The sequence below is a fragment of the Leptinotarsa decemlineata genome, unplaced genomic scaffold (genome assembly GCF_025532065.1).
Source record: "Leptinotarsa decemlineata unplaced genomic scaffold, Ldec_3_MD MMD2_tig00000035_RagTag_RagTag, whole genome shotgun sequence".
Lineage (NCBI taxonomy): Eukaryota > Metazoa > Arthropoda > Insecta > Coleoptera > Chrysomelidae > Leptinotarsa > Leptinotarsa decemlineata.
Genome location: NW_027412540.1, coordinates 19,616,231 through 19,629,687, shown reverse-complemented (window position 1 = coordinate 19,629,687; position 13,457 = coordinate 19,616,231). Strand labels below are relative to the sequence as shown.

At 37.4% G+C, this 13,457-nt stretch overlaps 2 protein-coding genes across 6 annotated transcripts in view; one reads left to right on the top strand and one right to left on the bottom strand.

Annotated features, from left to right (window-relative positions):
- LOC111506585 (discoidin domain-containing receptor 2) overlaps window positions 1-13,457 on the top strand; it is an 842,991-nt gene that overhangs the window by 522,100 nt on the left and 307,434 nt on the right. The gene's annotated exons all lie outside the window — the stretch shown is intronic.
- LOC141481044 (uncharacterized) lies at window positions 3,371-4,463 on the bottom strand. The gene is made up of 2 exons (XM_074172002.1): window positions 4,246-4,463; window positions 3,371-4,182 (listed from the first exon to the last, which is right to left on the bottom strand). The coding sequence occupies exons 1-2, from the start codon at window positions 4,395-4,397 to the stop codon at window positions 3,474-3,476; spliced, it is 861 nt and encodes a 286-aa protein (XP_074028103.1). The 5' UTR covers window positions 4,398-4,463; the 3' UTR covers window positions 3,371-3,473.

Below are 13,457 nucleotides of genomic sequence, written 5' to 3'. Positions count from 1 at the left end.
AACACCAACATTGAAAAAAATGGATTCTCCTATTGGGGTAGAGTTGACCAACCTTCTCACACAGATCCCAAGTACTTCTACATACATTGCATACATGATTCCAACAATTCATGGAATATGTATCACAACGCAAACAACGTTGCAGTGGAGTTGGAACGGCAGCACAGGTACCACAAATATTTCTACAGATACCTATATTGTTAAATATTATAGGTTCGGAACACTTCAGACACTGTAACTGTTACGAACGATACCACTGGTCTAATCGGGAATTATTAAATTACATAAAACTGTAACTGTTGTTGACGATAATCCGATTTTGTTCGCTTCGGTGGATGAGAAGGAGGCGATAGTTGAATCCGCAACACGCAATCACTACACATACCAGTACATGGATTGATTGAATCCTTAGGTCTACTTATTTGACAAAAGTAGCACACAATAGCCCCTGCAATCATCATTGGGTAGACACACACTTTTGGTTTTTCATTCCACTCTTTTGGAAACGGCATTTTACTAATTCGATTAGAAATATTAAGAGATGACTTACAGAAACTCTGAATGCTCTCTCCTATACCTACGATCTCTATTTATACAAATCAACATCATGTGGAAGTATAGTGGGATAACTTCTCCTACTATTCCACTCTAAACGAGTCAAGTGGGAGTCGCATCACCTCCTATATAAGTTGACTTGTAAACCTAGAGTTCATTCATTCACTCTCTACAACTGTGAGCAAACAACAACAAGATGAATTCTGCAAAAATAAATGCTGCATTAAATAGAATAGCTGCTGTTGATGAAAACAATTGGATAGACGAATCAGATGATGAGGATGTCAATGTTCCGCTAGAGGAAGTAATAGTTGAAGCAGAAGATGTTGGAGTCGATGAAGATGAGATAGACGAAGTTGAAAACGAGGCCAACCAAAGCGACGAAGATGATGACGTGATGGAGTTTGAGAGGGTCATGGATGAAGAAGGAGATGATGAAGGGATAGAAGCTGACACAACTGAAGGTGATGGTGCTATGAGGATCGGTATGCGAACACTCAATGTCAGTGAGACACTGGAAGATCCCTTGGATTTGTATTGTGCATTGGATGCATACGTATTGATCAGCACAATAGATGGAGAGAACAAAAAACTATGTTGGTGCTGCTTTCGGTTTTATTCGCATAGAAACAATAATGGAGGGTGGTATGCCCATGTCAACACCCACAACACTGTCTCAATTATGGAAATGGGACAGAATTGGTGTGAAGCTTGCGAGAGGCCACTAACAAACTTCACCCGAGTATCTACATGTATTATATGTAATAATGTCCAACCTGTGGCACAATAACCGTGGACCTACTGGTCAAAAAAAAAACAACAGCCCTTTTCAGGGCTACATTATTCACACAAACAGTAGTTAGTTGTATTAGTATTCATAGATTATGTGACAAATGAATACTTTGACTAATAAAAGTCTAAGTTGGAAATTTGTTAGTCTTTGAATATCTATACATTATATGACAAATAAATTACTATTTGTTAGTCTTTGAATATCTATACATTATATGACAAATAAATTACTACTTTGACTGAAAAGTCGAAATTTGGAATTTGATAGTCATTGAATATCTATGCATATGATGAGTACTACTTTAAATGAAAGTTGAAGTTGGCATTTGTCAATCATTCATATGCATATAATGATGAATACTTTCACATACATATATTTCGTTTGAGATTATAATGTTAACATAATGTTAACAATGGTATGAATCTGTTTCTGTTTGAAAGTATAATGGTAGCTCTGAAAAGAGCTATTTTTTTTATTGTTTCAGTCTTTAATTGTAGCCCTGAAAAGGGCTGTTATTTTTTTATTAATCCATGCAATGATATGGACTAACGCTCCTCATCATCAGAAACAATAATTATGGTATCGTCATCTGAATCAGATGATATACTAATGATATCATCCTCATAGTAGTCATCTGAATCAGATGATATACTCATGATGTCGTCGTCGTCATAATCAGCTGAATCAGATGATATACTAATCACATCATCCGCATTATTATCGTCAACAGCATCTATGTCGTCCTGAATACCTTGTTCCACTCGTTCTGCGAAATCATCAGGAAGATCATAGATTCGCTGCAGAAATTGAGCGAAGGTTGTACTCAAATGATCAGACGTTGAATCTATTTCATGTACTTGGATGGGTCCTGTACTCGACATTGTGGAAGAATGATATAGAACTGGGATTGTTGCTATATTTATATTGGAAGAAATGAAATGGAGGGGGTGAAATGTAGAACAGTGTTTGAGATTCGAAAACATCAAGAATGAAACTCTGAGCGATTATTAGGAGAAATTCTAGTGATTATTATGAAAAAAAAAACTAATAAGAGGGAGAGGAAGGGAGGAAGACACTGCCCCAGCCTCGCAGTGCCTCGTGTACACCAACCAAAAAGTGTGTACTCCGTGGAAGGAAAGGAAAGGAAATGATGGACGAGTAGATGATTATATGTCATCATCGGAATTGAGGACATCATCATCGATTAGGATTGGGGATGGCGGAGGACTATCCTCGATGAGGATAGGGGATGGTGGAGGACGTCTAACGTCAAGCTCGTCATCAGCATCATCACCAGAGTCGTCGTCGTCATCATCGTCGTCGTCGCTACTCATTGGGACAATGTCATCATAAGCAGGGTCCCACCATCCGTCAGGATCTGGATATTCCGAGTCATCCAAGTGTCCTTCGTCACTGCCAGTGACATGTTGAACTTGCATCCTGATGTCGTGATCCCGGTATTCGTATGGCGGACTGTGGGGTTCCGTGGTGGAAGAGACTACCTGTACCTGGCTGTTATCCCAGTAATTGAAGTTGTACCCCTGATCCGGGCAGCTATAGGGTTCGGAGGTTGAATCGGGTTCCATCTCGATGCTAGCTGATCAACTGAATGTTTCATCAGATGATTTCTACTTTTATACTTTCGAGAGGGAGTGGGAGAGGAGTGGAACATTGAGTAGGGGTAAATTGTAGTGTGACATAAGACATATTCAATGAGTAGGGGTAAATTGCAAAGTGACATAAGACATATTCAATGAAAGAGATACTTGAATGGATAAAATACAAATGAAATATACTTGTCGATTTCACTATGAAACATGTCTATTTTTTATTTTTTAAATTTTCTTCACATGAAATCATTTACAAGTGATTAGAGAACACAAAAATTGATGTGAGGTATTTGTCTAGAAGAACTTGGAATTGAAATAAAAAAAATAATAATAATAATAAGAGGAAGTGAAGAAAAATGCTCCAACCATCGCATTGTTCAATGTGTACCAAACCAAAAAACAGTGTACACCCTTTATTTCACTTCCTTTTCCTTTATTCAATATAAACTTAACAAATATAAACTTAAAACTACCATAATTAAATACTCCTAACTAACCTAAAACTAATCTTATATTTACACTTCATCTACAAAAAGAGTGTCCATAACTGTCACTATTTTTTTGTACAGCTTTATCGAAGAGGTCTCTGCTTTACACCTTTCCTGCATAGATGCATACTTCCGATCTATTTCGGCCATTTCCTTTTGGATTTCCCTCCGTCGGTTATCCATTTCAGCCATTTGTCGCTTCATGGTAACCAACGCGGCCTCGCTAGATCGGGCAGCTCGTTCTGCTTTCTTGCATCTCTGCAGAAAAACACTCATCTTTTCACTAACCTCTCCGATAGGCTGTGGCACCAACACCTCAGGATCCGCCGGTGTCGCTGGCAGCGGTGGTAGTCGCGTCACCAACGGCGACAATATCACCAACTCCGGAGGACTCCTCGGAATTTCCACTGCTGCTGGTGCTGCTGCTGGTGTGGAGGCCCTCTTACGAGAGGTCGAAAAACTACCTGCATAAGGATTAGTCCTATTGCAAGTAGCTCGGTACTTTGAAATAGGACCAACCCTTGCTGCAGGTCGTTGGCAAACCTTCTTCACAGCCCTGACTTCCTCCTCCTCCTCGAATAAGTCAGGGCTAGAAGATCTGCACCTAACTCGCGAACGCGAAGTGGTTGGCTGGTCACCCGTCACCGCTCTCGAAGATGCTGCCTCCTCCTGGTCAGCGGACACCGGCAGAATAGACGCCACAGCATTATTCACCTCCTGTGTATTGGTTGCCATTCTGAAAAAGAAGAAATAATACAAAGTTAGTTGATATAAAAAATAACATTCCTAATTTACTTACTCAAATATCAAGTTGGTCGTTGGAACGTACTGCCTTGTTGTGGAGTGGACTGCTCTCGATGAGATGACTTCTCGAACTGAATGTTGTGGAGTGCTCTCCGGAGGGTATCGACTTCGATGCGTGAGCGGTGGGAAAATGGTGGGAGCGCACATGCGCGATGAGGGTAGGGGTGTACATGCGCAAATGTTGGGAGTCGGGGGGGGCGGGGCTTCGGGGAGGGGAGGGGCGGGGCTTAGGAAAGGGGGCGGGGTTTCGGGAAGGGGCGGGGTATCCGAAAAGTTGGTGGCGACGGGGGGGGGGGGGCTCCGCCCCCCCCCAGGTGGGTGGGGCCTCCGCCCCAGGTAGGCGGGACATCTGGAGAGACATCTACGCCCTCTTCGCGCGCGCGTTCGTAACATAATATGCAACCGAACACCTAACCTAACGTATGTATTAACGTAACCTAACCTAGTACGCTAACCTACCGCTATGCAACCGAACACCTAACCTAACGTATGTATTAACGTAACCTAACCTAGTACGCTAACCTACCGCTATGCAACCGAACACCTAACCTAACCTAACCTAACCTAACCTAACCTACAGTAACTATTAACCTAACCTAACCTAACGAGGGAATACTAACCTAACACCTAACCTAACGTAAGTATGCAGCTAACCTAACGTAACTATTAACCTAACCTAACGAGGGAATACATTCACCATGTTGGTTCCATTAATACATCATCAGTTGGTTTTGGTTTTGGTTGTATTATTCTATGATTTGGATTAATGTTCAGTCCTGGATATCCCAGTCCACCTGATGATGATGGCCTGACTTTATAGTTTCTCTCCAAAACTTCTTTATGGTTTTTCTCCAATACTTCAACTCTCTGTTCCAGTACATCATACTTTTTCATTGTAGTCCCTGTTATGTTTGACATAGCATCAAATTTTTTATTTGTAGACGCTGTTATGTCAGACATTTTTATGTCTACATCACTTGTAAGTTTGTCAAATTTACGAGTGAAAGTTATCCGAGCCTCTGCAATTTTATCGTCAAATGCTTGCCGGGCGTCCCGAGCAATATTGCCTATTGTGGATTGTATTGCAGCTTGTAGGGCTAGAAGTATAACTTCCTTTGCTCCATTAATTTCCCCCTCAAGATATGATACAGTTACACAATCACTCTTGTCAATTGGTTCACTTGTATTTTTCAATATTTTCCTTTGCATGTCATAATGACCATCTTTTGTTAATTTAAAACCATTCCCAGGAGGACCTCGAATGACATTACCACCCCATTTTCTTTTTCTACCAAACTTATCGATTGTTTTAGACATTGTGCACTCTACGATGATTCTCTTCAAACTGATATTTCTGTCATTTACATTATACTATAAATTGCAGTAATTGATTAGGGAAATAGAAATAATACAAATAAAATTTTAATCATTTTATATTCATTACAGTAATACATATACATACATACATAATACATTAATATCACATTACTTCTATCATATATTATTAATTATAAATGGCTACATAAATATCAATATTGAATTTTCCGGTTTTGAAGATATTGAATGATATTTCAATCATTGATCTCGGCAGATAATAAATTAATCAATTGATCCAATGGAGTCTCCTGAGATTGTGATTGTTGAATAATATTACTTATCCAACGAATGTTCTCATTTGGATCGTTTTCATAAAATTCAATATCATTATGACCCCAAGGAAGAGTGTGGGTAGTATTCGGAATGATAAATCGTTTATCGTCGTGATATGATAATGCAACTTTATTTTTTAATTCAGTATACATATCATGTAACACGCTTCTAAATGAATTCATCTTTCTGAATATCATACCACCTTGTTCGACGATATTTTGATAATCTTCGCATGTCAATTCATTCTTTATTACAGATCGTTTAACCCCTTTGGCTTTCTTAAATTCACCATCAACAGATTTCACATAATATGCTTTAGCACCTGTACCATAAAAACTCATGATTGGATCATTTGGAAATTCATCTTTGAAGTTACCCAAGACTGAACTTGTTACTGGAATATTGAATTGGTTAACTATACTGTAATTGGATGTATCAAATCTACTTATGTTAGTTTTTATGAATTCATAAAAATTTTCTGTGTTTACTTTAAGAATGAGCGAGTCGGTATCTGTGTAAAGTAAAGAGACATTTTCATCAAAGTGTTGTTTGATGCATCCATAGAAAAAGTCATACATGACTGTTTTAGATAATTCTAATATGGAAAATCCCAAATATAATGGTTTATCGTAATGAACCTTCACTCTACCCAATTGAATGGCAACGAAATTATCAGTGAAAATTGAACAATTTTTGAAATTTGGTTTGGCTATGAGAGTGCTGGCACCTATATTTTTCTTTATATTTTCCCAATGTGTAACGAGTCTAACATCAATTCGATTATCTACATTCTCCATTGTCTTTCCATACACCGCATTATTCATTAGTTTATAGAAATCTTTAACAGATTTGTTGTTAGACCTATTACGCATTTCAGTATTAAGATCTATATAGGGTTTCATCCAGCATGATTGTTTGAATTTCAATACTCTATGTGTATTCATTACAATCAATCCATTTTTGACAGCTTGCTGTAGATTCCTATAATGAACAATATATTTTCTTTTATCATTCAAATTTGGAATTAATTTGGGAATTTTCGATTGTGTACGAGGTGGTATTATTTTTTCGACTAAAAATGGAAGGTCAGAATGTTTATCATGCAACTCTTGTGGATAATGAATGTCCACTTCAAATACATACCCATACGGACTATCAGTACTCACATCCATCACATCGAGATTAAGAATTTCATTTGGTGTCAACCATGTAAATTTACTTGTTGGTAGAGGTTGTGACATACTGTGACCGTATAGATTTGTTGCATCTAAATATGTAATGAATGTGGAAGGTTCGTTGGGATTATAATTGGGTAAAAATCTATTATTTGCTATATGTTTCCTCTCGCTACATTGACTAATTCCACCTCGTATACCTTTTTGAAAAAAGTGAATCATATCAATGTCAGTTAGTAATTCCAATTCAACATTAGTGAACTTCAACATGGCATCCCATGATAATCCAGGTGCAGTGTAATATTGTGCCGGATCTAAGTTATATATCTCTAAACTTGTGGTGCGGAAGTTTTCAAAAATATCACATAGTAGCAATACATCCGACTTCAAATACAAATCAGAGTATTCCCCCAAATTCTGACACTCGAATAAATTCCAAACATTTCTAGCCCTATCATAATCAGTTTCCGATATATGTTCACAATTGAGTGTGTCATAAAACTGATTTTTTGTCGGAAGTAATGGATAATTCAATTTGTCAATGTCATCAACAAAACTATATGGAAATACACCTTTCTGTCTCATCAAATTGAATTTCTCAATTTGTGGGAAATGTTTGTGCATCTCCAAACATTGATCGGAGGTCAAGTTTGCACCCAACTTCTCCAACGAATTAGTCATAAATTTATAACTATCGATAAATCTCATTTTGAGATAATTCTTCCTAACCACACCATCTTTATCGGTATAGCTGTGTGTAAAGAGATGCTTCGTGAAAGATATATATTTCTCTTTAGTTTGCGGGATAACATCAACTTTCTCTTTATTCCTATACAATTCTTTTATGAATAAATGACAATCATAACCACTTAAATTATGAAAAATGATAGGTATGAAGTTTGGTATTTTGAAATTTAAATTACATTTCGAGTGAGCGGCATGTGATCTTTTCTTTCCTGTGACATGACAATGATCTCTTACTTTGACGTCACCATCAGTAAATGCTTTATTACATATACCACAAGTTCTGGCTGCAACAAACTGTTCTTCTTCTTCGACAGTTTGTGTATCCATTGGTTTAGGGTTTCTGAGATGATTTTCATGTATCTCTTTCAAATCATCTTCAATGCTACTCACAAATTTCTGAGCTGCATCTACACCCCTATATGTAACAAATTTTGTCAAATCATCATTATATGAACACTTTATCAAATAAGCAAATGAATATGGGGCATGTTTGAATGTTTTAATCGTGTATGAACTTCCAGGATTTGGCTCATTCACATGAATCGGTTTAAGCACTGATTCAAAATCAGCATACACTACAAATGGCACCCTCATTTGCCTCTCAAAGTTTTCAAACATTAGTTTATTTTCCGCAACCATTCTACCATATTTATTGATCTTTAAATTAGTAGTTGGTGTTGTGGTACTAATGTGATTACAATCATACATATTATGACGTAAAAGCAATCTCTCATCAGAAAAATATATCAAACATCCGTCACAAAAATATTTTTTCTGTCTATGAGCTGATAGTTGATTAGAAACTAATCTTGAAAGATCTTTGATCCAACAATAGTGACCATTACCGGAGTCATCAGTTATAAACAACAAATTGACATGTCTCCGGAGTCTTCTCTGTGAGTATCGCAATGGACCAATCACTTCATACTTCATTTTACCCTTCTCAAATGTACTCTCTAAACCGTAAACATTGATTGAAATATCATTCCTATCTTCGAATATTTCGATACTCTTATTATTAACTTTAACCGGAAAATCCATACCTGTGACATCTAAAACAGTGGAAAAATGTGGATATGACGTAAGTTCGGACACTCGACTATCTGCAGGATATAATGCTGATGTTATAGCCCAAGCTAAACAATATTGATCTTCATTACGAACATTCACAACAGCTTTCTTCCATTGAATACATTGAGGCAGCTTCACATATGAACGTCCTTCCAGTGGACTGTATTTATTAATGTTGACCTCGAGAAACAATATTTTTTCACAAGTCCAACCTGAATTATAAAAAAAAAATATTACTATTCAATCTTATTGAAATTTTTAAAAAATAAATACCTGAGTCACGATCCTGGAACTCAGTCGTTTGAGCCACAATTACATCACGGAATCCATCAAAAACAGCATTCAAATCTGAAGATTGGTCCACTATTTTATTTTGGGAATTAAATGACTTCGTGTCCCTCGAATCATCAGTCTGAAGAATATAATTCCCAAAAACTTCCATATTCACCTTGATGCTTTTATGGATCCTGATGGCTGATTCCAGTAATTCAATGACCTTCTGCCTAATCTTATTGAAAAATGACATGTAGTCACTGGTTACAATCGAACTCTCCACCCTGTATGTAGCAATGCGGCAATTGAATGCATTCGTTATAATTTGAACACCGTCAGACAATTGAACACATGCATTATTTTTATGACTCATGGTTCTTCGGTGAGAATTCACTTGGGTCATAGGAATTGTCACATTACAACAATTGCACGTATACATAGGTGTTGCATTATCCACTCTCACCCGTTTCACTGCAGGCCCTCCTTGGCAACTCTGGAGCTGATGCCGACGAAGATTATCACTACGAGTGAAAGATTTACCACAGTCACAGGAATACATTTTATATAATAGTTCTCACTAACTCACTTGATGTAAACTGACATAGCCAACACTCGTACGCTTCTTAAATACACTCTGATAGGACCCGTCAAGACGTCATAGCCAACCCCACTTCTCAACTACATGCGCCAAGATTACCTCCCAACTGAATGCGATAACAGATGTCGATATACGAGCAAGCAGTGGTCATTGCGGTCTCGGAGAGGGTAGACGCTAGGCAGATGGTCCTCGGCTGCCGTTGTGTCACCATCGATAGCGGGGCTAGAGCGAAGCGGCGCTTCGGGAGAGGTGAGGGCAGGCCGATGAATACGCATTACTCTGCCACACGTCGTGGAGTGAACATGTCGCTCTCTAGCCGTTGAACGGTTATTGCTGTGACGTCACTCCACTACTAACTTGGTGCCCTAACACCGATGGAGCATTTATTACTTGGAGGATCTTCGAAGTATGCAGACGTATGTTTGTACATAGACAAACAAGCACATGATGAAACCCTGTACCGTGCATTCTCCTACACACACACACACACACACATAAACACACAAAATCTCATATGAAAAAAAAATCTGAACGATCCATGCACCAGACACTTCAAGGTCACAACGCCTTGACTTCACTGCACAACAAAAAAACTTCACCAAACAACAACCAATAAAAAAAGCAATTAATACGTCATAGTGGTGGGGGGAGGCCGAGAATCAGCTGTAAACAACTACTGTGGTCAAAGAGCCCGAAACCGGTCTGTAAGTGTGTTCCAATAATTGAAAATCGATTCCGCCAGTTGTATTGCCAACAGCGTATGCATGTAATTGTGATTCACCTATCACTGGTTCAATGCATATACACCGAATTGATTATTATCTGTGAATATAATTTTGGTTTATATTTATATATTGAAGAGGACATGGTGTCTCAATAAAATGGCGATTCTCCTCATTACTGACAAAATGTACCTATGTGATTATTTAAATGACAGTTTTCGAGATTGGTGGATCGGACGGATGGGTGCAATTAAATAGACTCCTTGGTAACCCGAATTGAGCCTTTTAGATTTTTTCTTGAGATTCTCAAAAACCAAGTGTATCGCTCTTCGCCTGACTCATTGGAAGGCCTTCTGCGAGGACGAATCATTGATGTATGTTGCAAAACAACATTGCGAGTGCTCCAAAATGTACAACGGTTTCTATTATTTTATTAACAGGATGAGTTTTAGAGTAAAATCCATGCTGACAAGCTTCTCAGTAACGTTGAAGAATTGAAGGTTCAGATGGGGTTCTTAGGTCAAAATATACCCTCATACAACCTGTCGTCCCACCGTAGACTGACTCGTATTTGGTAAACCTACTCTTATAATTCCAATACCTAACACGAGGCTTCTTTGGCGATTGTCAAACCTTATCTTGAAAGTTATTCATTACGGCACTTCTACTGATACCTTGTCAGTTGAAAAAATCCCAAATAGCAGTGAGTGTTTCACAACCCCAATCTGGGTGCTTATGTTTTCGATCACAATCAGTTTTTTACCGGCTTCTTTCCCTGGCCAGATTTGGTCGTTACTAATATCCTCCCTCGTTCGAACCGACATTGTGGGGTGTCGTTATGACAACAAGGATTATTTTTGCTCGCTAATGGGAAAGTAAGACTACTCGTTCCTTAGGGATGCGGAAACTGAAATAAATGGACACCTTCGGTTGAATAAGCCGTTTATTTATAAGACAAATGGAACCGTAATACTAAGAGTGTAGATGTAGATGTTATCATAGCCGTAATAAGAGTTTGAGAAGTTTCGGATGGAGGGTGTGTATACGCATTCGTTGAAAATCTATGATAGCGAATTATGGACATAACTGATTTTTAACAAAAAGGTGAACCTAGGGCATTAAAAATCCCTGCGGCATGAAGAAGTTTATTTCTTCCCATGACAGACACAAATATGCAGAATGTTTCCAATCGAATCTCGACATTGCCATTTGCCATACAACATGAAAAACAATTTAGTATTTTCTGGCATCAATTCACTGACAAAACATATTTCTATAAAACTTTTGAATACAGTTTACATAATTAATTAACTCATAGATCAATAGAAACTCAAAAAATATTGAACCATTGGAAAGAAATATTTTGGGAGACGTCATTTTTTGAAAAAACTTTTTGGCTTTCTACTCGTTCATCATTATTGTTCTGTTAAAATACTTGTTTTCCATTTTTAATAAACCGACAACTTGTTTCGTAACCAATATTAAAGCCATCTTCAGATTGGGCTTGTGAGCAGTGATTTTTCAATTGTTTTCTTGATATCCTAATAACTCACTGTTATTCATTCATTCATGCATCAAGGAGGCTGAGGTCATTGATAGAGCAGTTAACTATTTCTAGAGAAATGGAAGTATCAGTAAACAGTTTGATATTCAGTTAGGATCTAATCTATACAAATCATTTCTAAATCAATTCAGGGTAGAAATAAATAAATCCATAGAGTATTCACTGACACTTCGGCACATAGAGATTACTGGACTGTAGAAATGGTGCTAAGAATTGGGTACATTAATGCGGAACGTGATATTTGATCTGGACGTATATAGAGGGACATTAAAATCCATTTAGGACAATAAAGTTGGTGGGTCCATGGTACTATTGATCAGTTTATACATGAAAATAAAATCTGCAATTTCTCGTCTTTTTCCTGATGTCGCAAAATTACATTCATTCATAAGACAAATGTGTTCATAATTTCTAACCAGATAGTTTTCATGTTCCTTATAATTTGCAAACTTGAACTTCTTCTGAATCCTTTCCAAAGCATCAATGTATTTTGTTCGATTAGTATTCCTCCAGTTTACCACACACCAAACTATAGTAAACCAACCAAATACATTCAAATAATCTGAAGCATAAGTCAGAACTTTACATTTCCTTATATTGAGATATGAGTTTGTTCTCATTACACCACTTTTGGAGCAACATACAATCAAATTAAATTTCTTTGAAAAACTCCAAATCATCAGTGAAAATCAGCTCTGTTGATTATATCGATGCGCATATGTCATCTATAAAACGTTAAGATAAGAGCGGCCCCAAATTAGATCCTTGGGGCCGCTCCTCGACTCGATCCTCGACTATGCGCAAAATATATGTGAACAAGTTCTGCTCGTTAATTTGTTACCTTATATTGGACCAGTATGATAATGATTGAGAAAGCTATTGTATAGTCGAACACGTGTTGCAATGGCATGTGCATAGTGGCTTACCGAACAAATAAACTGTCAAGTAAAAACTCACAATGAAATGTTGAATCTAAAATTGTTTTTTTTTGAGATTTGATATCCTCGTTCTATCGACTTATGAGTAATATCTTATTTGAATTGAGGCTCTTCTGTTTCATGTATATGAGGGCACACTTCATACTTCTCGAATCACGGTTTCAAAGTAAGCAATATTCTTCCTCTATCTATAACATATTTCGATTTCCAAAATAATGAAAATCGATGGTAATATTTCCCGTACAAAAAAAATCATATAATCGATAAACTTCACAGCATTGCCGATTGTGTACATTGTTGATTCAAATAGGATTAATTTTTGAACGAAAGTCAGTTTTTGTGGAGGAAAATCAATCAATTGACAATCTGTGGATATTTCCACCTTTCATAATCTGAAAAAAATATAATTGTAATGGAGAACTTTATTCAAGTGTAGAAAGTGTATATGAAGGGATAGTGTCAAGGCTAT

Coding starts and splice junctions, on each gene's coding strand:
- LOC141481044 (XM_074172002.1), bottom strand. CDS start 4,397: ATGTGCGCTCCCACCATTTTCCCACCGCTCACGCATCGAAGTCGATAC. Junction 4,183..4,245: donor ACGACCAACTTGATATTTGA/GTAAGTAAATTA, acceptor CTTCTTTTTCAG/AATGGCAACCAATACACAGG.